The sequence below is a fragment of the Coloeus monedula genome (genome assembly GCF_965178545.1).
Source record: "Coloeus monedula genome assembly, chromosome: 14".
Taxonomy (NCBI): Eukaryota; Metazoa; Chordata; class Aves; order Passeriformes; family Corvidae; genus Coloeus; species Coloeus monedula.
The window spans coordinates 19431005-19452234 of record NC_138794.1 but is presented as its reverse complement, the minus strand read 5'-3'; the positions used below and the strand labels follow the sequence as shown (position 1 = coordinate 19452234).

Here is a 21230-nt window from a genome sequence, read left to right as displayed (position 1 = left end):
GCTGCTCAGGATCCCTGGATAGGGATCGGGGTGGAATTTTGGGATCCCAAATCCCGGGAAGCTGCTCGGGATCCTAGGATCAGCCTCAGGATGGAATTTTGGGATCCCAGGATCAGCCTCAGGATGGGATTTTGGGATCCCCAATCCCAGGGATGGGAATTTTGGGAATCCTGGATCCCAGGATCGGCTCAGAATCCCTGGATCAGCCTCGTTGGGATCCATCAGCCTTAAATGGGATTTTGGGATCTTCCAGCCCCAGGGATGGGATTTTGGGATCCCTGGATCCCAGGATCTGCTCGGGATCCCTGGATCAGCCTCAGGGTGGGATTTTGAGATCCCAAATCCCAGGAAGCTCCTCAGGACCCCTGGATCAGCCTCAGGATGGGAATTTGGGATCCTCCAGCCCCAGGGATGGGATTTTGGGATCCCCAATCCCAGGGATGGGAATTTTGGGAATCCTGGATCCCAGGATCAGGCTCAGAATCCCTGGATCAGCCTTGTTGGGATCCATCAGCCTTAAATGGGATTTTGGGATCCTCCAGCCCCAGGGATGGGATTTTGGGATCCCCAATCCCAGGGAAGGATTTTTGGGATCCCTGGATCGGCTCGGGGTGGGACTTTGGGATCCCTGGATCCCAGGATGTGCTCATCGGAATTCCAGTAGGATCTGGCTCGAGGTGGAATTTCGGGATCTGGGTCCTGCTCCGAGCCAAATTTGGGGATTTGGAATTTCAGGATTTGGGGATTTGGGAATTTGAGGATTTGGGATTTGGGAATTTGGGATTCTCTCCTCAGATCCTGCTTTTTATTCAACACCCCCCCCCCCCCCCCCCCAAAAAAAAAAGGAGTTTCCAGCCCAATTCCGGGTTAATTCCAGGCATTTCCTGCCATCATTTGGGATTTAATATCCAGGGGGAAAATCCCAAATGGACCCAAAGAGACAAAATCTGGGAGAAATTCCCATTTTGGGGGGCACAGTTTTCCCTTGGGAAGCTTTGGAGAGGGAACACGACGCTTTTCCAGAGCCTGGAATCGGGAAGCGGTGGGAATTTGGGGGGAAAAGGGATCCTTCAAGGGCCCAAAAAAGCGGGGAAAAGTGAAAATTCCAGGGTTTTATCCCACCTGGATTCACTTCCTGCTGATCCCGGAGTTCGGGATCCTCTCTGGGACGGATTCCTTGGAGCGAATCCCGCGGAATTCCACCCAAATTTTGCTCCGTGAGTCATTCCAGGGTTGAAAAAAAGCCGGGAAAAGTGGAATTCCAGGTTTTTATCCCGCTTGGATGCACTTCCCGCCTTCTCCTGGAGTTTCGGGATCCGCTATGGGAGGGATTCCCGGGACCGAATCCCGCGGAATTCCAGCCAAACTTCGCTGCGCGCCTCCCGCCCGTGTTGCCCCCGCGGAGAAGGAAAAGGAGGAGCGGGAGGAGGAGGAGGGAGAGGAGGAGGAGGAGGAGGAGGAGAAGGAGGAGGAGGAGGGAGGAAGGCTCGGAAAAGGAGGAGGAGCAGGAGGAGGAGGAGGAGAGGGAGGGAGGAGGGCTCGGGAAAGGAGCCGGAGGAGGAGGAGGAGGAGGAGGAGGAGGAAGAGGAGGAGGAGGAGGAGGAGGAGGAGGAGGAGGAGGAGGAGGAGGGAGGAAGGCTTGGAAAAGGCGGAGGAGCAGGAGGAGGAGCGGGAGGGAGAAGGGCTCGGAAAAGGAGCCGGAGGAGGAGCAGGAGGAGGAGGAGGAGCAGGAGGGAGGAAGGCTCGGAGCCGCAGCAGCAGCAGCAGCAGCAGCAGCAGCAGGAGGCGGCCTCGCTGCCGCGCCCGCGCTCCCGGCGCGCTCCGAGCTGGGACGGGCCCTGCGCTGAGCCCGCGAGCGCCGCGCGGGTGCCTCCGCCATGGCCCCGGGGCTGGCACCGGCCGCGTCCCCGGCGCTGTGGCGGCGCTGGGCGCTCTGGGCCGGCCTGGTGGCGCTGGCGGCGGCGCAAGAGCCGTGGCGGCAGCTGATCCAGTGGGAGAACAACGGGCGGCTCTACAGCCTCCTCAACAGCGGCGCCGAGTTCCTGCCCGCCCGCCGCGAGCGGCCCGCGGGGAACCGCCTGTGGCTGGCGGGGACCGGGGGCACGGCGGGGACAGCGGGGACAGCGGGCACAGCGGGGACAGCGGGGACAGCGGGGACAGCGGGGACAGCGGGGACAGCGGGCACAGCGGGGACAGCGGGCAGCGTCCGCCGCCAGGCCCCCGCCTCGGGCACAGTGCGGGGACAAGCGCGACATCCCTTCGGCTTCGGCCAAGTGCCGCCCAACTGGAGGGACGGCCCGCTGGGCGACAGCGCGGGGCTGGCAGCGGGGGCACAGCGGCGACCACCGGCGCGGGGCCGCCAAGCCACCGGCACAGCCCCCGGCGTGGCCTCGGTGGCCTCGGTGTCCTCGTTCGCCTTCGCCGCGGCGGGACAGCCGCCGTTTGTCGCCGCGGGGGTGGCGGGACAGTCGCCGTTTGTGCCCTCCGGAGTGGCCCCGCAGTCGCCGTTCGTCCCCTCGGGGGTGGCCCCGCAGCCGCCGTTCGTCCCCTCGGGGGTGGCCCCGCAGCCGCCGTTCGTCCCCTCGGGGGTGGCACCGCACGGGGAGCGCTCCGAGGGTGTCCCCGCGTCGCGGAGCGCGGTGGGGACCGGGATAGGGACCGGGATGGGGACCGGGATGGGGACCGGGATGGGGACCGGGATGGGACCAGGGATGGGGACCGGGATGGGGCCAGGGACGGGGATGGCGTTCCCGCTGCATCCCGAGGAGTTGGGCGAGGAGCAGATTCCCTACGGAGCCGCGTTCCCGCTGGATCGCCGGTATTCCCACAGTTTGTACCACGATGCCGAGCCGCAGGCCGGGATGGCCTCCATGGAAAACCTGCAGCTGCCGCTGGGATTTGGGGAGCAGCTCCCACCCCAAGAGCCGCAGCCGCCCTTCCGGGAATCCTTTGGGATCGCCCATCCCGAGCCTTTCATTCCCGGCCGGAGCCTCGAAATCCCACAGGCCGTGCCCGACAGCCAAGCCCGGCTCAGCGTGGGCAGCGTCTACAGGCCCAGCTTTGGGGCGCGGGGTGAGTTTGGGGTTTTCCTTGGGATGGGATGGGGCTGGGATTGCCGGGATTCGCTCGGGGTTGGGTGTGGGGAGAAATCCCAAGGGGTTCTTGGAGAGCCGGGGGGTTTTGGGAATGACGGGAGCAGGGAGGGAAGGGAAGGGAAGGAGCAGGACCCGGCTGGGGGGGCTGGGATTGGGATTGGGATGGGGCTGGGCCGTGTCCAAAGTTATCCCAAACTTTTGGGATGGGGCTGGGCCGTGTCCAGTTATCCCAAACTTTTGGGGTGGGACTGTGCAGTGTGCCGGGTCATTCCTGGGGTCTATCCCAGGTCATTCCCTCGTTTTGGGATGGGGTTGTGCCGTGTCCAAGGTAATCCCAGACTTTTGGGATGGGACTGTGCTGTGTCCCAGCTCATCCTACATCCATAGGGTGTCCATGTGCCATGGATTGGGGTCACATCGGGATGGGGCAGGGCTGGATCCCGGTTATCCCACATCTGTGGGGTGTTTGGGATGGGGCAGGGCTGGATCCTGGTTATCCCGGATCCGTGGGGTGTTTGGGATGGGGCAGGGCTGGATCCTGGTTATCCCACATCTGTGCGGTGTTTGGGATGGGGCAGGGCTGGATCCTGGTTATCCCACATCTGTGGGGTGTTTGGGATGGGGCAGGGCTGGATCCCCGTTATCCTGGATCCGTGGGGTGTTTGGGATGGGGCAGGGCTGGATCCTGGTTATCCCACATCTGTGGGGTGTTTGGGATGGGGCAGGGCTGGATCCCCATTATCCCGGATCCGTGGGGTGTTTGGGATGGGGCAGGGCTGGATCCCCATTATCCCACATCCATGGGGTATCCATTGGGATCACCCCGTGCTCCTGGCATGGGGCAGCGCTGGATCCCCGTTTTCCTGGCCGGACCTGCTCCATTCCCGGAGGGATGGACAGACGGATCCCTCCCCATCCCGCTGCCCCCGATCCCGATGGAATCCCGGGGATTTTGGCCGAGTTTTCCGAGAGTTTTCACTCTGTGCTGGAGCTGGAGGGCGTGAGGAGCCTGCGGAGCCGTTCCCGGCCCATCCCTCGGGAATCCCATCCCAGCCTGACCCCGTGGCCCGTCCAGCCCCATCCCTGTTTTCTGGGAAAAGCCCATCCCGGAGGATTTGGGGCCGTGGGAAGGGCCCATCCCAGCCCTGCCCGGGGAGTAAACACAGACAGGGAGGGAACGCTCCGAGCTCCGGCCGGGAAAAACTCGGGAATGGGGTTTGGAGGGAGAGGATGGCAGGAATGGGGTTTGGAGGGAGTGAAGGATGTGAGGGATTTAGGGACGCACAGGGATCGGGAATGCCGGCATTCCCGAGGCTCCGGAGGGACGCTGGCGACAGCTGACCCACGGATGACCCGGGAAGCGGGAAAAATTCCGGGAAAAATTCCTGCTGTCCCCATTAGCGGCATCCGTGTCCTTCCGGGATCCCTGGAATTCGGGAACCCCAGTAATTCCCGGAGCCCTCCCGCTTCCCTGCTTTTCCTGGATAAATGTAACGGGAATCGAGCTGGATCCCGTGAAATCCCGGCCACTCGCGGTGCTTTGGGAATGTTGTCACTTCCCAGGGATCCTAACTGGAGCGAACAATTTGGGCGTTAATTGTCAGTTATTAATTAATTATTAATTATTAATTAATTCCGTGGCCAAAGCTCCTCGGGAGCCTCCTAATCCCGGCTCGGCTGTGCCAGGAATGCTCGGCATTCCCGGCCCCCGGCTGGGGGTTAATGAAGGAATCCGATCCCGCTGCTGCTTTTTATGGGGGAATTATCGGGGTTTCTGTGGGAACGGGATGGTCGGAAGCGTGTGGGGAAATCTGGGAAGAGGGGCTGGGAAAGATTCCAGGCCTGATCCGGAGCTGGGAGAGGAGAGGAGCAGCTCCTGGAGGGGTGGGAAAGGGAAGGGGGATGCAGAGCCCAAAAAGTGGTCCCTACCCAGATCCCAAACTGGATCCCAACCCCGATCCCATCTCCAGGGATCCCGCACCCTGATCCCAGCCCTGATCCCATCTCCAGGGATTCCTCACTCTGATCCCAACCCCCATCCCATCTCCAGGGGTTCCTCACCCCGATCCCAACCACGATCCCATCTCCAGGGGTTCCTCACCCTGATCCCAACCCCCATCCCATCTCCAGGGGTTCCTCACCCCGATCCCAACCCCGATCCCATCTCCAGGGGTTTCCAATCCCAATCCCAACCCCCATCCCATCTCCAGGAGTTCCTCATCCCAATCCCATCTCCAGGGGTTCCTCATCCGAATCCCAACCCCAATCCCATCTCCAGGGGTTCCTCACCCCAATCCCATCTCCAATCCCATCTCCAGGAGTTCCTCACCCTGATCCCAACCCCAATCCCATCTCCAGCGGTTCCCCCACCCCTATCCCATCTCCAGGGGTTCCTCATTCTGATCCCAACCCTGATCCCATCTCCAGGGGTTCCTTGCCCCAACCCCATCTCCAGGGGTTCCTCATCCCAATCCCAACCCCAATCCCATCTCCAGGGGTTCCCCCACCCCGATCCCATCTCCAGGAGTTCCTCATCCCAATCCCAACCCCAATCCCATCTCCAGGGGTTCCCCCACCCCGATCCCATCTCCAGGGGTTCCTCACCCAGATCCCAACCCCAATCCCATCTCCAGGGGTTCCTCATTCTGATCCCAACCCCGATCCCATCTCCAGGGGTTCCTCATTCTGATCCCAACCCCGATCCCATCTCCAGGGGTTCCTCATTCTGATCCCAACCCTGATCCCATCTCCAGGGCTTTCCCATCCAAATCCCAATCCCGATCCCATCTCCAGGAGTTCCTCATCCCAATCCCATCTCCAGGGGTTCCCCATCCCAATCCCAACCCCGATCCCACCTCCAGGGGTTCCTCACCCCGATCCCAGCCCCGATCCCATCTCCAGGGGTTCCTCATTCTGATCCCAACCCTGATCCCATCTCCAGGGGTTCCTCACCCTGATCCCAACTCCGATCCCATCTCCAGGGGTTCCTCACCCTGATCCCAACCCCAATCCCATCTCCAGGGGTTCCTCACCCCAATCCCATCTCCAGGGGTTCCCCATCCCAATCCCAACCCCGATCCCATCTCCAGGGGTTCCTCACTCCAATCCCATTTCCAGCGGTTCCTCACCCCAATCCCAGCCCCGATCCCATCTCCAGGAGGGTTTTTCCCCGTGACCCCATGGATTGGGTGGCCCAGGGTTGGTTTTGGAAGGAAAGTGGGATTTGGGAATTCCAGGGGGTGACGGAGCTCGGGTCCCACTGAGCCAGAGTGGGGTGGGCGTCACCCCTGGATGGGCCGGGAGGTGTCGGAATTCCTGGGGAAGTCTCCCTTTGGTGGGGTTGGCTTTGGGGTTGGGATGATTCCGGGGGTGTCACAAGCGGCTGGGAATGCTGGGATTGCGTGGGGATGGAGGAGGGAATCTGCTGGGGTGGGATTGGGATCCATGGGATGGGATTGGGATGGGATGGGATGGGATGGGATCCATGGGATGGGATGGGATGGATAGGATTGGGATGGGATTGGGATTGGGATGGGATGATGCAAACCCCTTGGTCACTCCAGGTGTCCCCATCCCCATCCCCATTCCCATTCCCATTCCCATTCCCATCCCCATCCCCATCCCCATCCCCATCCCCATCCCCATTCCCATCCCCATTCCCATTCCCATCCCCATCCCATTCCCATTCCCGTTCCCATCCCCATCCCCATCCCCATCCCATTCCCATTCCCATTCCCGTTCCCATCCCCATCCCCATTCCCATCCCCATTCCCATTCCCGTTCCCATTCCCGTTCCCATCCCCATCCCCATCCCCATCCCCATCCCATTCCCATCCCCATTCCCATTCCCATTCCCATTCCCATCCCCATCGCTGAGGGGCCAGGCGGGAAATCTGAACGTTCTCCTGCTGGGATCATCCCGATTTAGGGGCCGATCCCAAAGTTGGGGGGGCCAGATCCCTGATTTTTGGGAAGAGGGAAAACACCGGCTCAGCAAAACCCCCTGGAATTTGGGGTGGGATGAGGACATTTGGGATGCAGCTTCCAGGGATCCCAATCCCAGATCCCGAGATCCCATCGATTCCCGGGGTTCGGGGACAATTCCGGGATCCCGATATCCCATTGATTCCAGGGGTTTGGGGTCAATTCCCAGATCCCAGATCCCGATATCCCATTGATTCCAGGGAGTTGGGGTCACTTCCCAGATCCCGATATCCCATCGATTCCAGGGGATCTGGGGTCAATTCTGGGATCCCGATATCCCATTGATTCCAGGGAGTTGGGGTCAATTCCCAGATCCCGATATCCCATCAATTATAGGGGATTTGGGGTCAATTCCGGGATCCCGGATCCCGATATCCCATCAATTCCAGAGGATTTGGGGTCAATTCCGGGATCCTGGATCCCGATATCCCATTGATTCCAGGGGATTTGGGGTCAATTCCCAGATCCCAAGATCCCATGGATTCCGGGGGATTTGGGGTCAATTCCGGGATCCAGGATCCCGATATCCCATCGATTCCAGGGGATCTGGGGACAATTCCGGGATCCCGATATCCCATCGATTCCAGGGGTTTGGGGTCAATTCCAGGATCCCAGATCCCAATATCCCATCAATTCCAGAAGTTTGACCCCAAACAAGGCGCGCGATCCTATAAAAACAAACGGGGCCATCCCGGGGCAAAACGCAGCGGGAAAGGGAAAATCCAAATCCCATAAAAGTCGCCGGCGATCCGGGAGTCGGATTTCACTCCGGAGCTTCCAAGAATTCCTTACAAACAGTGGGAAAGGGGAGGGAAAAAGTTCCCGAAGGATGGAAAAACATCCCCATGGCCAGGCCCGGCGGGGTTTTCCATGGGGTTTTCCATGGGGTTTTCCATGGGAAGTTTTTCCGAGCTCTCCCGGTTTTTTTTCCCCCTGGATCCCACCGGGAATGAGGTCAGCGGCGATGAGGTGGGAATGGGGCAGGAAATGAGCTCCAAAGGAATGACGCGATCCCTCCGGGGATCCCAAAACAAGGAGGCATTGTTCTCCTTTTTGGGGAAAAGCCGGGAAAAACGGGCAAAAAGTGGGAATTGGGATGGGGGATGGGGAAGGGGGAGCGGGATTTGGGGGATGGGGGGGATGCTGGGGGGGTGGGAATGGGGTGGGGTGGGGATTTTGGGAATGGGGATGGGGATTTTGGGAATGGGGATTTTGGGAATGGGGATGGGATGGAGATTTTGGGATGGAGATTTTGGGAATGGGGGTTTGGGGATGGGGATGGGGATTTTGGGAATGGGATGAGGATGGAATGGGGATGGGAATGGGGATTTTGGGAAAGGGGATGGGGATTTGGGGATGGGGATTTTGGGAACGGGGATTTTGGGATGGGGATTTGGAGAATGGGGATAGGGATGAAGATGATGGGGATGATGGGAATGGGGATGGGATGGGAATGGGGATGGGGATTTTGGGAATGGGGATGGGATGGGGATGGGATTTTGGGAATGGGGATGGGATGGGGATGGGATTTTGGGAATGGGGATTTTGGGATGGAGATTTTGGGAATGGGGATTTTGGGACGGGGATGGGGATTGTGGGAATGGGATGGGGATTTTGGGATGGGGATGGGATGGGGAATATGGGGATGGGGATTTTGGGATAGGGATTATGGGATGGAGATTTTGGGAATGGGATGGGAATGGGGATGAGAATTTGGGGATGGGGATTTGGGGATGAGGATTATGGGAATGGGGATGAAGATTATGGGGATGGAAATTTTGGGAATGGGGATTTCGGGAATGGGGTGGGAATGGGGATGGGATGGGGAATATGGGGTTGGGGATTTTGGGATGGGGATTTTGGGAATGGGATGGGGATGGAATGGGATGGGGATTGTGGGAATGGGGAATATGGGAATGGGGATAGGGATGAAGATTAGGGGGATGGGAATGGGGATTTTGGGAATGGGATGGGGATTGTGGGAATGGGGATGGGAATGGGATAGGGATGAAGATTATGGGGATGGGGATTTTGGGAATGGGGATTTTGGGATAGGGATGGGATGGGGATGGGATGGGAATTTTGGGAATGGGGATTGTGGGAATGGGATGGGGATGGGATAGGGATTTTGGGAAATGGGGATAGGGATGAAGATGATGGGGATGATGGGAATGGGGATGTTGGGAATGGGATGGGGATGAAGATGATGGGGATGAGAATGGGATAGGGATGAGAATGGGGATAGGGATGGGGATAAGGATTGGGATGACGTTTATGGGGATGGGAATGGGGACAGGGAGAAGGGAAACTGAGGCACGGCACGCCTGGGGACACCCCCCCCCCCCACCCCAAAATCCCGATCCTTCCCGAGGGGTGATTCCAGGCCAATTCCCAGGTGCTGGAGGAGCCTTTGGCAAGGGGAGGTGCACTGGGCGGCTCCTGGGGCGGAATTCCATAAATTTGGCAAATGGTTGCAGCCCCGCCTTTCCCTGCGTCCCTCTGCCTGTCCCAGCTCTCTCCAAACCCAGGGAATCCTCTGGAATTTCGGGGAAGGAGGGATCACGGCAGGGTTAACCCCTGTTTGGGGTGAAAAGCAGGGAATAGGGCAGGAAAGAGGGATCCTACTATTCCAGGGACACATCCCGGGGCCGGGTTTGGGAATGGCTTCCAGGGGAGCAGGAAATGGAGGATTGGGATCTGCCAGAGGAGGGAGGGAGGGAAGGGAGGATTTTCCAGCTGGAAATCGGGAAAACCTGGCAGGGCTGGGGACCCGAAACTGCCCCGTCCGGCCTCGGCTGCCGCGGGCCCGATCCCTGTCCCCAAGGATGGCCCTGTGCCCATGGGATGTCCCCGTGGTCATTCCCAGATCCCAACCACGTCCTGACCTGCAGGAGCTGTGTCCCCAATCCCACGGGATGTCCCTGTCTCCAATCCCACAGGATGTCCCTGTCCCCAACCCCATGGGATGTCCCTGTCCCCAACCCCACAGGATGTCCCTGTCCCCAACCCCATGGGATGTCCTTGTCCCCAATCCCTGCCCCTGTGGGTCTCCTGGATCTGATCCCAGATCCCAACCACATCCCGACCCCCAGGAGCTGTGTCCCCAATCCCACGGGATGTCCCTGTCCCCAATCCCTGTCCCCAGTCCCGGTCCCCAATCCCAGTCCCCCAGGTCTCCTGGATCTGATCCCGGATCCCAACCACGTCCTGACCCCCAGGAGCTGTGTCCCCAATCCCATGGGATGTCCTTGTCCCCAATCCCTGCCGCCGCAGGTCCCCTGGATCTGATCCCGGATCCCAAGCACATCCAGACCCCCAGGAGCTGTGTCCTCAATCCCACAGGATGTCCCTGTCCCCAACCCCATGGGATGTCCCTGTCCCCAACCCCATGGGATGTCCCTGTCCCCAACCCCTGCCCCTGTGGGTCTCCTGGATCTGATCCCGGATCCCAACCACGTCCTGACCCCCAGGTGCTGTGTCCTCAATCCCATGGGATGTCCCTGTCCCCAATCCCGTGTCCCTGCAGGTCTCCAAGGTCTAATCCTGGATCCCAACCAGGACTCCAGGAGCTGTGTCCCCAATCCCATGGGATGTCCCTGTCCCCAATCCCGGTCCCCGTGTCCCCGCAGGTCTCCCGGATCTGATCCCGGACCCCAACTACGTGCAGGCCTCCACGTACGTGCAGAGGGCTCACCTGTACTCGCTGCGCTGCGCCGCCGAGGAGAAGTGCCTGGCCAGGTGAGAGCATTCCCGGGAATGGCAGCGGGCTGGGATCGGGATCGGGATCGGGATCGGGAGGTGTGGGGGAAAAAAGGGGGGCTGGGGGGAGGGGGTGATGGGTACTAAGGGGGGGATTGGGGTGAGGGGGATGTGAGGATGAAGAGGGGACTGGGATGAGGTGGGAATGGGGATGAAGGGAGTCTTGGGATGAGGGGAAAGTGGGGATGAAGGGAGTCTTGGGATGAGGGGGGAATGGGGATAAAAGGAATTTTGGGATGAGGAGGAAATAGGGACGTGGAGGGGAAAGAGGGGAATCCTGGGATGAGGGGAAAATGGGGATGAAGGGAGTCTCGGAATGAGGGGGAGATGGGGAAAAAGGGGGTCCGGGAATGAGGGGAAAATGGGGATAAAAGGGATCTTGGGATGAGGGGGAAATGGGGTCATGGAGGGGAAGAGGGAAATCCTGGGATGAAGGGAAAATGAGGATAAAGGGGGTTCCTGGGATGAGGTGGAAATGGGAGAAAAGTGGGGCCTGGGATGAGGGGAAAATGAGGTTAAAGGGGATTTGGGGATGATGGGGACATGGGGACATGGAGGGGAGGAGGAGAATCCTGGGATGAGGGGAAATGGGAATAAAGGGGATTCCTGGGATGAAGGGGAAATGGGGACATGGAGGGAGAAGGATGAAGGAAAAGGATGAAGGAGAAGAAGGGAAAGGGAAAAGGGGAAAGGGGGAAAGGGAAAGGGAAAAGGGGAAAGGGAAAAGGGAAAAGGGAAAAGGGGGAAGGGGAAAGGGGGAATGGAAAAGGGGAAAGGGGAAGAGAAAGGGGAAAAGGGAAAAGGAAGAGGGGAAAGGGGAAAAGGGGAAAAGGGAAAAGGGGAAAGGGGAAGAGAAAGGGGAAAGGGGAAAGGGAAAAGGGGGAAGGGGAAAGGGAAAAGGGGAAAGGGGAAAGGGGAAAGGGAAGGAAAAAGGCAAAAGCACCAGGAAGAGCAAAGCCAAGCACAGACGGTTCCTCCCTTTCACCCCTTCCTTTTCCCTACGGGAATTCCCGATGGAAAAGGGGATTCCCTCTCCGGGGGTGGGGGGGTCGGGGTGGGGGCCGAGGGGCCAGTGCCGGTGCCACCGTGGCCAGCGCCCGTCCCCGTGTCCCCAGCACGGCGTACGCGGCCGAGGCCACCGACTACGACGTGCGGGTGCTGCTGCGCTTCCCGCAGCGCGTCAAGAACCAGGGCACGGCCGACTTCCTGCCCAGCCAGCCCCGCCACAGCTGGCAGTGGCACAGCTGCCACCAGTGAGTGTCCCCAGCCCCGTCCCCAACCCCACCATCCCTGCTGGTGGTGGCATCTCCAGGGGGTTTCAGTGGCTTTTCCCCCATTTTGGTGTCACCTTCCTTGGGCTCTTTGTCCCCAAAGCCACCGCACTGACAGGAGTGTCCCCAGCCCTATCCCCAACCCCACCATCCCCTCTGGTGGCATCTCCAGGGGGTTTCAGTGGCATTTCTGTGGCTTTTCCCCCATTTCGGTGTCACCTTCCTCGGGCTCTTTGTCCCCAAAGCCACCGCGCTGACAGGAGTGGCACAGGTGCCACCAGGGAGTGTCCCCAGCCCTGTCCCCAGCCTCGGGTGGCAGCTTTTTCCTGGAGTTTCCCCCTTTTGGTGACGTTTTTTGGGGTCTTCCTAAGGTGGGGAGTTTTCCTCGGGCTCTTTGTCCCCAAAGCCACCATGGTGACAGGAGTGGCACAGGTGCCACCAGGGACTGTCCCCAGCCCTGTCCCCAACCCCATCATCCCCCTTGTCTGGTGGCATCTCCAGGGGGTTTCAGTGGCTTTTCCCCCGTTTGGTGCCGTTGCTTTGAGGTCTCGGTGGGGTTGGTGTCCCCTGACTGTCCTCTGAGTGTCCCCTGACTGTCCCTGAAGTGTCTCCAAGTGTCCCCGAGTGTCCCCAGAATGTCCCCTGACTGTCCCTGAGTGTCCCCGAGCATCCCCGAGCGTCCCTGAGTTTCCCTGACTGTTCCCGAGTGCCCCCGAGCATCCCCCGAACGTCTCCGAGCATCCCCGAGCACCTCCGAGCGTCCCCGAGCGTTCCCAAGCACCCCCGAGTGTCCCCCGAGCGTCCCTGACCGTCCCCGAGCGTCCCCGAGTGTCCCCGAGCATCCCCGAGCGTCCCTGACTGTCCCCGAGCATCCCCGAGTTTCCCCGAGTGTCGCCGAGCGTCCCTGACTGCCCCCGAGCATCCCCGAGCACCCTCGAGCGTCCCCGAGTGCCCCGAGCATCCCCGAGCGTCCCTGACTGTCCCCGAGTGCCCCCGAGCGTCCCCGAACGTCCCCGAGCATCCCCGAGCGTCCCCGAGCGCCCCCGAGCATCCCTGACTGTCCTCGAGTGTTCCCCGAGCGCCCCCGAGTGTCCCCGAGCGTCCGTGACTGTCCCCGAGCATCTCCCGAGTGCCCCCCGAGCGCCCCCGGGCATCCCCGAGTTTCCTCGAGTGTTCCCCGAGTGTCCCCGAGTGTCCCCCGAGTGTTCCCGAGTGTCCCTGAGCATTCCCGAGTGTTCCCGAGCATCCCCGAGCACCCCCGAGCGCCCCCGAGCATCCCCCGAGCGCCCCCGGGCATCCTTGACTGTCCCCGAGCGTCCCTGACTGTCCCCGAGCACTCCCGAGCGTCCCCGAGTGTCTCTTGACTGTTCCCGAGTGTCCCCCGAGTGTTCCCGAGTGTCCCCCGAGTGTTCCCGAGTGTTCCCGAGCACACCCGAGCATCCCCGGGTGTCCCCGAGCATCCCCCGAGTGTCCCCGAGCGCCCCCGGGCATCCCCGAGTGTCCTTGAGTGTCCCCGACCGTCCCCGACTGTCCCCTGAGCATCCCCGAGCGCCCCCGAGCATCCCCGAGCGTCCCTGACTGTCCCCGAGCACCCCCGAGCGTCCCCGAGCACCCCCGACCATTCCCCGAGCGCCCCCGGCTGTCGCCGAGCGCCCCTGAACATCCCCGAGCGTCCCCGAGCATCCCTGATTGTCCTCGAGTGTTCCCCGAGCGCCCCCGGGTGTCCCCGAGCATCCCCGAGCATCCCCCGAGTGTCCCCGAGCGTCCCCGAGCATCCCCGAGCATCCCCGAGCGTCCCTGACTGTCCCCGAACATCCCCGAGTGTCTCTTGACTGTTCCCGAGTGTCCCCCGAGTGTTCCCGAGTGTCCCTGAGCATCCCCCGAGTGCCCCCGAGCGCCCCCGAGCATCCCCGAGTTTCCTTGAGTGTCCCCGAGCGTCCCCGAGCGTCCCTGACTGTCCCCGAGCATCCCCGAGCATCCCCGATCCCCCCCTCGCATCTCCGAGCATCCCCGAGCGGCCCCCGAGCATCTCCGAGCATCCCCGAGCGCCCCCGAGCGCCCCCTGCCGCCCGCAGGCACTACCACAGCATGGCGGAGTTCAGCCACTACGACCTGCTGGAGGCCACCTCGGGCCGCCGGGTGGCCGAGGGCCACAAGGCGAGCTTCTGCCTCGAGGACACCACCTGCGACTTCGGCCACCTCAAGCGCTACGCCTGCACCGCCCACACCCAGGTGACCCCAAGCTTTTCCTCCCGTTTTGCCCTTTTTTGGCCTTTTTTGCCCCTTTTTTTGCCTTTTTTCCCCCCCCTTTTTTCCTCATTTTTTGGTCGCTTTTTTCCCCCTTTTCTCCCTTTTTTTGGTCCCTTTTTGTCCCTTTTCCTCCCCTTTTTTGGTCCCTTTTTGCCCCCTTTTCTCCCTTTTTTGGTCGCTTTTTGTCCCTTTTTCCCCCCCTTTTTTGCCCCTTTTACTCCCTTTTATTGATCCCCTTTTTTTGATCCCTTTTTCTCCCTTCCCCCCCCCCCCCTTTTTTTTTGTCCCTTCTTTGTCTTTTTTTCTCCCTTCTGGTCCCTTTTCATCCATTTCCCTCCAGTTTTTTGTCTTCTCCCCTTTTTGTCCCTTTTTCCCCCCTTTTCCTCCCATTTTGGTCCCTTTTGCTCCATTTTTATCCAATTTTTTGTCCTTTTTCCCCCTTTTTTGTCACTTTTTCCCCCCTTTTTGTCCCTTTTAGTCACTTTTGGTCCATTTTTCTTCACTTTTTTGTCCTTTTTCCCCCCTTTCCCCCCCTTTTCTCCCTTTTTCTCCCCTTTTGCTCCATTTCTCTCCAGTTTTTTGTCCTTTTTACCCCTTTTTTCCCCTCTTTTCCCCCCTTTTCCCCCCTTTTCCTCCCTTTTTCTCCCATTTTGGTCCCTTTTGCTCCATTTTTCTCCAATTTTTGTCCTTCCCCCCGCCTTTTCCCCCCTTTTCCCTCCTTTTTCTCCCTTTTTCTCCATTTCTCTCCAGTTTTTTCTCTTTTTTCCCCCTTTTTCTCCCTTTTTTGCCCCTTTTGCTCCATTTTTCTCCAAGTTTTTCTCCCTTTCCCCCCCCTTTTCCCCTTCCCCCCCCTTTTCCTCCCTTTTTCTCCCATTTTAGTCCCTTTTGCTCCATTTTTCTCCAGTTTTTTCTCCTTTTTCCCCCTTTTTCCCCCTTTTTTTCTTTTTTCTCCCCTTTTCTCCCTTTTTGCTCAATTTTTCTCCATTTTTTTGTCCTTTTTTTTCCCCTTTCCCCCCCTTTTCTCTCCTTTTTCCCCTTTTTCTCCCTTTTCCTCCCTTTTTGGTCCATTTTTCTCCAATTTTGTTTCCCTTTTTTCCCCCTTTCCCCCCCTTTTCTTCCCTTTTTCCCCTTTTTTCCCTTTTTTGTCCCTTTCAGCCCATTTTTCTCCAATTTTTTGGTCCCTTTTCCTCCTTTTTTCTCTCTTTCCCCCCCTTTTCTCCCATTTTTGTCCCTTTTCCTCCATTTCCCCCCAGTTTTTTGTCCCTTTTTCTCTCTTTTTTCCCCTTTTCCTCCCTTTTTGGTCCATTTTTCTCCAATTTTTTCCCCTTTTTCTCCCTTTTCCTCCATTTCTCTCCCGTTTTTTCTCCTTTCCTCCCACTTTTTTCCCCTTTTTTCCCTTTTTTCTCCCTTTTCCTCCCTTTTTCTCCAATTTTTCCCCCTTTTCCGCAGGGGCTCAGCCCGGGCTGTTACGACACCTACAACGCCGACATCGACTGCCAGTGGATCGACATCACCGACGTTCCCCCCGGCAATTACGTCCTCAAGGTGCCCGGGGCCGCTCCGGCCGCGATTTTGGGCCAAAAAATCCCAATTTCGGCTCCCGTCGGGATTTTCCCACCACTAGGGGGGGTTTTAGCCGGGCTGCTTTCCCCGAATTTCCCTTTTCTCTGTTCATTTTTGGGTTTTTTTTCCTTGATTTTCCCTTTTTTCCCCTTTTTTTTCTGTTGATTTTTGGGGGTTTCCCCCTGATTTTCCCATTTTTCCCCTTTTTCCCTTGTCCATTTTTGGGGTTTTTTTCTGATTTTCCCATTTCCCTGTTCATTTTTGGGGGATTTTTTCCCTGATTTTCCCTTTTTTTTTTTTTAATTTTTTTCCTGTTAATTTTTGGGGGTTTTCCCCTGATTTTTCCTTTTTTTTTCTGTTGATTTTTGGTTTTTTCCCCTGATTTTCCCATATTTTTGGGTTTTTTCTGTTGATTTTTGGGTTTTTTTTCCTGATTTTCCCTTTTCCCTGTTAATTTTTAGGGGTTGTTTTCCTGGTTTTCCTCATTTTCGTCTCTCCTTGTTAATTTTGGGGTTTTTTTCCCTGATTTTCCCATTTTTTCCCTTTTTTTCTGTTGATTTTTGGGTTTTTTCCCTGATTTTCCCTTTTTATTTTTTCTTTTCCCTGTTAATTTTTTGGGGTTTTTTTCCTGATTTTCCCTTTTTCCCCCTTTTTGTCCTGTTGATTTTTGGGTTTTTTTTCCTTGATTTTCCCATATTTTTGGGGTTTTTCTGTTGATTTTTGGGGTTTTTTTCCCTGATTTTCCCATTTCCCTGTTCATTTTTGGGGGCTTTTTCCCCTGATTTTCCCTTTTTTGTTGTTTTTTCCTGTTAATTTTTGGGGTTTTTTTCCCTGATTTTCCTCATTTTCGTCTCTCCATTTTTGGGGTTTTCTTCCTGATTTTCCCAGTTTTTTCCTTTTTTTCTGTTGATTTTTGGTTTTTTCCCCTGATTTTCCCTTTTTATTTTTTTTTGGTTTTTTTTTGTTTTTTCCCGTTGATTTTTGGGTTTTTCCCTGATTTTCCCTTTTTTATTTTTGTTTTTTTTCCTGTTAATTTTTGGGGTTTTTTTTCCTGATTTTCCTCATTTTCGTCTCTCCCTGTTCATTTTTGGGGTTTTTTCCCTGATTTTCCCTTTCCCCCCCTTTTTTTTCTGTTGATTTTTGGGGTTTTTTCCCCTGAATTTCCCATATTTTTGGGGTTTTTCTGTTGATTTTTGGGTTTTTTTCCTGATTTTCCCATTTCCCTGTTCATTTTTGTGGTTTTTTCTCCTGATTTTCCCAATTTTCCCCTTTTTTTCTGTTGATTTCTGGGTTTTTTTCCCTGATTGTCCCTTTTTTTTTGGTTTTTTCCTGTTAATTTTTGGGGTTTTTTTTCCTGATTTTCCTCATTTTCGTCTCTCCCTGTTCATTTTTGGGGTTTTTTTCCTGATTTTCCCTTTTTTCCCCTTTTTTTTCTGTTGATTTTTGGGTTTTTTCCCTGATTTTCCCATTTTGGGGGTTTTTTTTCTGTTGATTTTTGGGTTTTTTCCTTGATTTTCCCATTTCCCTGTTCATTTTGGGGTTTTTTTCCCCTGATTTTTCCATTCCCCCCCCTTTTTTTCTGTTGATTTTTGGGATTTTCCCCCCTGATTTTCTCAGTTTTCCCTTTTTTTCCCCTGTTGATTTTTGGGGCTTTTCCCCCTGATTTTTTCCATTTCTTTGTTATTTTCCTGTTGATTTTGGCGGGTTTTTCCCATTTTCCTCCTTATTTTGGGATTTTTCCCCCAATTCCCCCTTTCCCCTGTTCATTATTGGGATTTTTCCCCAATTTTCCCATTTCCCTGGCGAATTCCGGGATCCTTTTCCCCTTTCCCGCCTCTCCCTCATTTCCGAGCCCTTTTCCCGCCATTCCTGATTGCCGGGATTCCTTTTCCCGCCTTTTCCCACCTTTTCCCGCCTTTTCCCGCATTCCCAGGTCCAGGTGAATCCCAAATATTTGGTGCTGGAGTCGGATTTCACCAACAACGTCGTTCGCTGCCACATCCACTACACCGGGCGCTTCGTCTCCGCTTCCAACTGCCGCGTGGCCCAGTACGGAATTCCCCCAAAATTCCCAAAGAATTCCCAAACAATTCCCCAAAAAATTCCTGAACAATTCCCAAATGATTCCCAAATCATTCCAAAACTATTCCCAAATCATTCCTGAACAATTCCCGAACAATTCCCAAAGAATTCCCAAAAAAATTCCCCCCAAAATTCCCAAATAATTCCCAAACTATTCCCAAACAATTCCCAAAGAATTCCCAAACAATTCCCAAAGAATTCCCAAATAATTCCCAAATGATTCCCAAATAATCCCCAAAAAACAATTCCCGAACAATTCCCAAACTATTCCCAAGAAATTCCCAAAAAATATTTCCCAAAGAATTCCCAACCAATTCCCAAAGAATTCCCAAACTATTCCCAAATAATTCCCAAAAAATTCCCGAATAATTCCCAAACCATTCCCAAACAATTCCTGAACAATTCCAAAAAAAATCCCGAACAATTCCCAAAGAATTCCCAAAAAATAAGTCCCAAACAAAAAATTCCCCAAAAATTCCCCAAAAAATTCCCAAACAATTCCCAGATAATTCCCAAACTGTTCCCAAATAATTCCGGAACAATTCTCAAACAATTCCAAAAAAATTCCCAAACAATTCCCAAAGAATTCCCAAACAAACAATTCCCAAAGAATTCCCCAAAAATTCCCAAACTATTCCCGAACAATTCCCAAATAATTCCAAAACAATTCCCAAACAATTGCCAACCAATTCCCAAATAATTCCAAAATAATTCCCAAATAATTCCCAACCAATTGCCAAACAATTCCGAAAAAATTCCCGAACAATTCCCAAAGAATTCCCAGATAATTCCCAAACTATTCCGGAACAATTCCCAAATAATTCCCAAACAATTGCCAAACAATTCCCAAGAAATTCCCAAAACATAATTCCCAAACAATTCCTGAACTATTCTCCAACAATTCCCAAATAATTCCCAAAAAATTCCCAGATAATTCCCAAACTGTTCCCAAATAATTCCGGAACAATTCCCAAAAAATTCCAAAAAAAATTCCCAATCAAACAATTCCTGAACAATTCCCAAAAAATTCCCAAACCATTCCCAAACAATTCCTGAACAATTCCAAAAAAAAATCCCGAACAATTCCCAAAGAATTCCCACACAAACAATTCCCAAATTATTCCCCCAAAATAATTCCCAAACTGTTCCCAAATAATTCCAAAACAATTCCCGAACAATTCCCAAAAAATTCCCACACAAAAAATTCCCAACCAGTTCTCAAACTATTCCCAAATAATTCCAAAATAATTCCCAAACAATTCCCAAACAAACAATTCCCCAAAAATTCCCAAAGAATTCCCAAAAAATAATTCCCAAACAATTCCCGAACAAAAAATTCCCCAAAAAATCCCCCAAAATTCCCAAACTATTCCCAAACAATTCCCAGATAATTCCCAAACTGTTCCCAAATAATTCCCGAACAATTCCCAAACAATTCCCAAATGATTCCCAAAGAATTCCCAAAAAAATTCCCCCAAAGAATTCCCAACCAATTCCCAAAGAATTCCCAAAAAATTCCCAACCAATTCCCAACCAATTCCCGCCTTTTTTCCCGCTTTTTTCGGGGTTTTGGGTTTTTTTTCCAGCCCCTTTTGGAGTCCGAAAGGAAATCGGGGATTTGGGTTTTTTCCCTCCTTTTCCATGGAATTTTCTGGGATTTGGCATTTTCCTCCTTTTCCATAGAATGTTCCAGGATTTGGGGGTTTTCCCTCCTTTCCCGCGGAATTTTCTGGCATTTGGGGTTGGATTTGGGGTTTTTTCCTCCTTTTCCATAGAAATTTCCATGGAATTTTCTGGGATTTCACCATTTGGGGTTGGATTTGGGGCTGGATTTGGGGATTTTCCCTCCTTTCCCACGGAATTTTCCAGGATTTGGGGTTTTTCCACCTTTCCCACGGAATTTTCCAGGATTTGGGGGTTTGTTGATTTTCCATGGAATTTTCTAAGATTTCACCATTTGGGGTTGGATTTTTGCTCCTTTTCCATGGAATTTTCTGGGATTTGGGGTTTTCCCCTCCTTTCCCACAGAATTTGCCAGGATTTGGGGCTGGATTTGGGGTTTTTCCCTCCTTTCCCACGAAATTTTCTGGGATTTGGGGTTGGGGTTGGATCTGGGATTTTTCCTCCTTTCCCATGGAATTCTCTGGGATTCGGGGTTGGATTTGGGGTTTTTCCCTCCTTTTCCATGGAATTTTCTGGGATTCGGGGTTGGATTTGGGGTTTTTCCCTCCTTTCCCACAGAATTTTCCAGGTTTTGGGGTTGGATTTGGGGTTGGATTTGGGGTTGGATTTGGGGTTTTTCCCTCCTTTCCCACAGAATTTTCCAGGTTTTGGGGCTGGATTTGGGGTTGGATTTGGGGTTTTTTCCTCCTTTCCCACAGAATTTTCCAGGTTTTGGGGTTGGATTTGGGGTTGGATTTGGGGTTTTCCCTCCTCTCCCACGGAATTTTCCAGCATTTTCCCGTGGTTCCCTGCAGATCCTGACGGCAGCCGAATCCCGGGAACGTCGCCGCTCCCGCTCTCCGCATCCCCCTCCCCCAAAATTCCCACTTTTCCCATTCAAAAGAGACGGAGCCACGAGGACTCCTCGGAATCTTTCCCATCCCAAAGTTTCCCCAGTTTTTTCCCCCGTTTCCCGAGGGAATCCAAGGAAATCCGGGCGGCTCCGGAATTCTGAAATCCTTGGGAATTTTCGGGAAAAGAAACAGCTCCGGGAATTCTGGGATGGAATTCCCAAGGGGTTTCCCAGGGGATTTTTTCTGGTTTCGCAGCTTTTTTAAACTGGGAGAGACTGGAAGGAGGGATTGGGAATTTTTTGAGTTGGGAATGGGGGAAGGAATGGGGTGGGGGTGGGGAGAGTGGGATGGGACTGGGGGCACTGGGATGGGACTGGGGGCACTGGGATGCGAATGGGAGCACTGGGATGGGGACACTGGGATGGGGATACTGGGATGGAATGGGGATACTGGGATGGGACTGGGGACACTGGGATGGGGATGGGGATACTGGGATGGGGGTGGGGACACTGGGATGGGGACTGGGATACTGGGATGGAATGGTGACACTGGGATGGAATGGGGCCACTGGGATGGTGTCACTGGGATGAACTGGTGACACTGGGAATGGGGACACTGGGATGGGAACTGGTGACACTGGGATGGAACTGGTGACACTGGGATGAACTGGTGACACTGGGATGGCGACACTGGGATGGTGACACTGGGAT

At 55.0% G+C, this 21230-nt stretch overlaps 1 protein-coding gene across 1 annotated transcript; it reads left to right on the top strand.

Annotated features, from left to right (window-relative positions):
• Nucleotides 1-2824: 2824 nt before the first annotated feature.
• Nucleotides 2825-20658, top strand: LOXL1 (lysyl oxidase like 1). Its single transcript, XM_082290963.1, has 7 exons — nt 2825-3072; nt 10709-10817; nt 11954-12091; nt 14185-14341; nt 15809-15904; nt 17856-17971; nt 20482-20658. Exons 1-7 carry the CDS (start codon nt 2862-2864, stop codon nt 20486-20488), a joined length of 834 nt encoding a protein of 277 aa, XP_082147089.1. The 5' UTR covers nt 2825-2861; the 3' UTR covers nt 20489-20658.
• Nucleotides 20659-21230: the final 572 nt, after the last annotated feature.

What these genes read in the sequence shown, in the direction of transcription:
- LOXL1 (XM_082290963.1), top strand. Translation starts at nt 2,862, where the DNA reads ATGGCCTCCATGGAAAACCTGCAGCTGCCGCTGGGATTTGGGGAGCAG. An exon ending in GAGGAGAAGTGCCTGGCCAG is followed by an intron (nt 10,818 to 11,953) that starts GTGAGAGCATTC and finishes CCGTGTCCCCAG; the next exon opens with CACGGCGTACGCGGCCGAGG. An exon ending in CCGGCAATTACGTCCTCAAG is followed by an intron (nt 15,905 to 17,855) that starts GTGCCCGGGGCC and finishes CCGCATTCCCAG; the next exon opens with GTCCAGGTGAATCCCAAATA.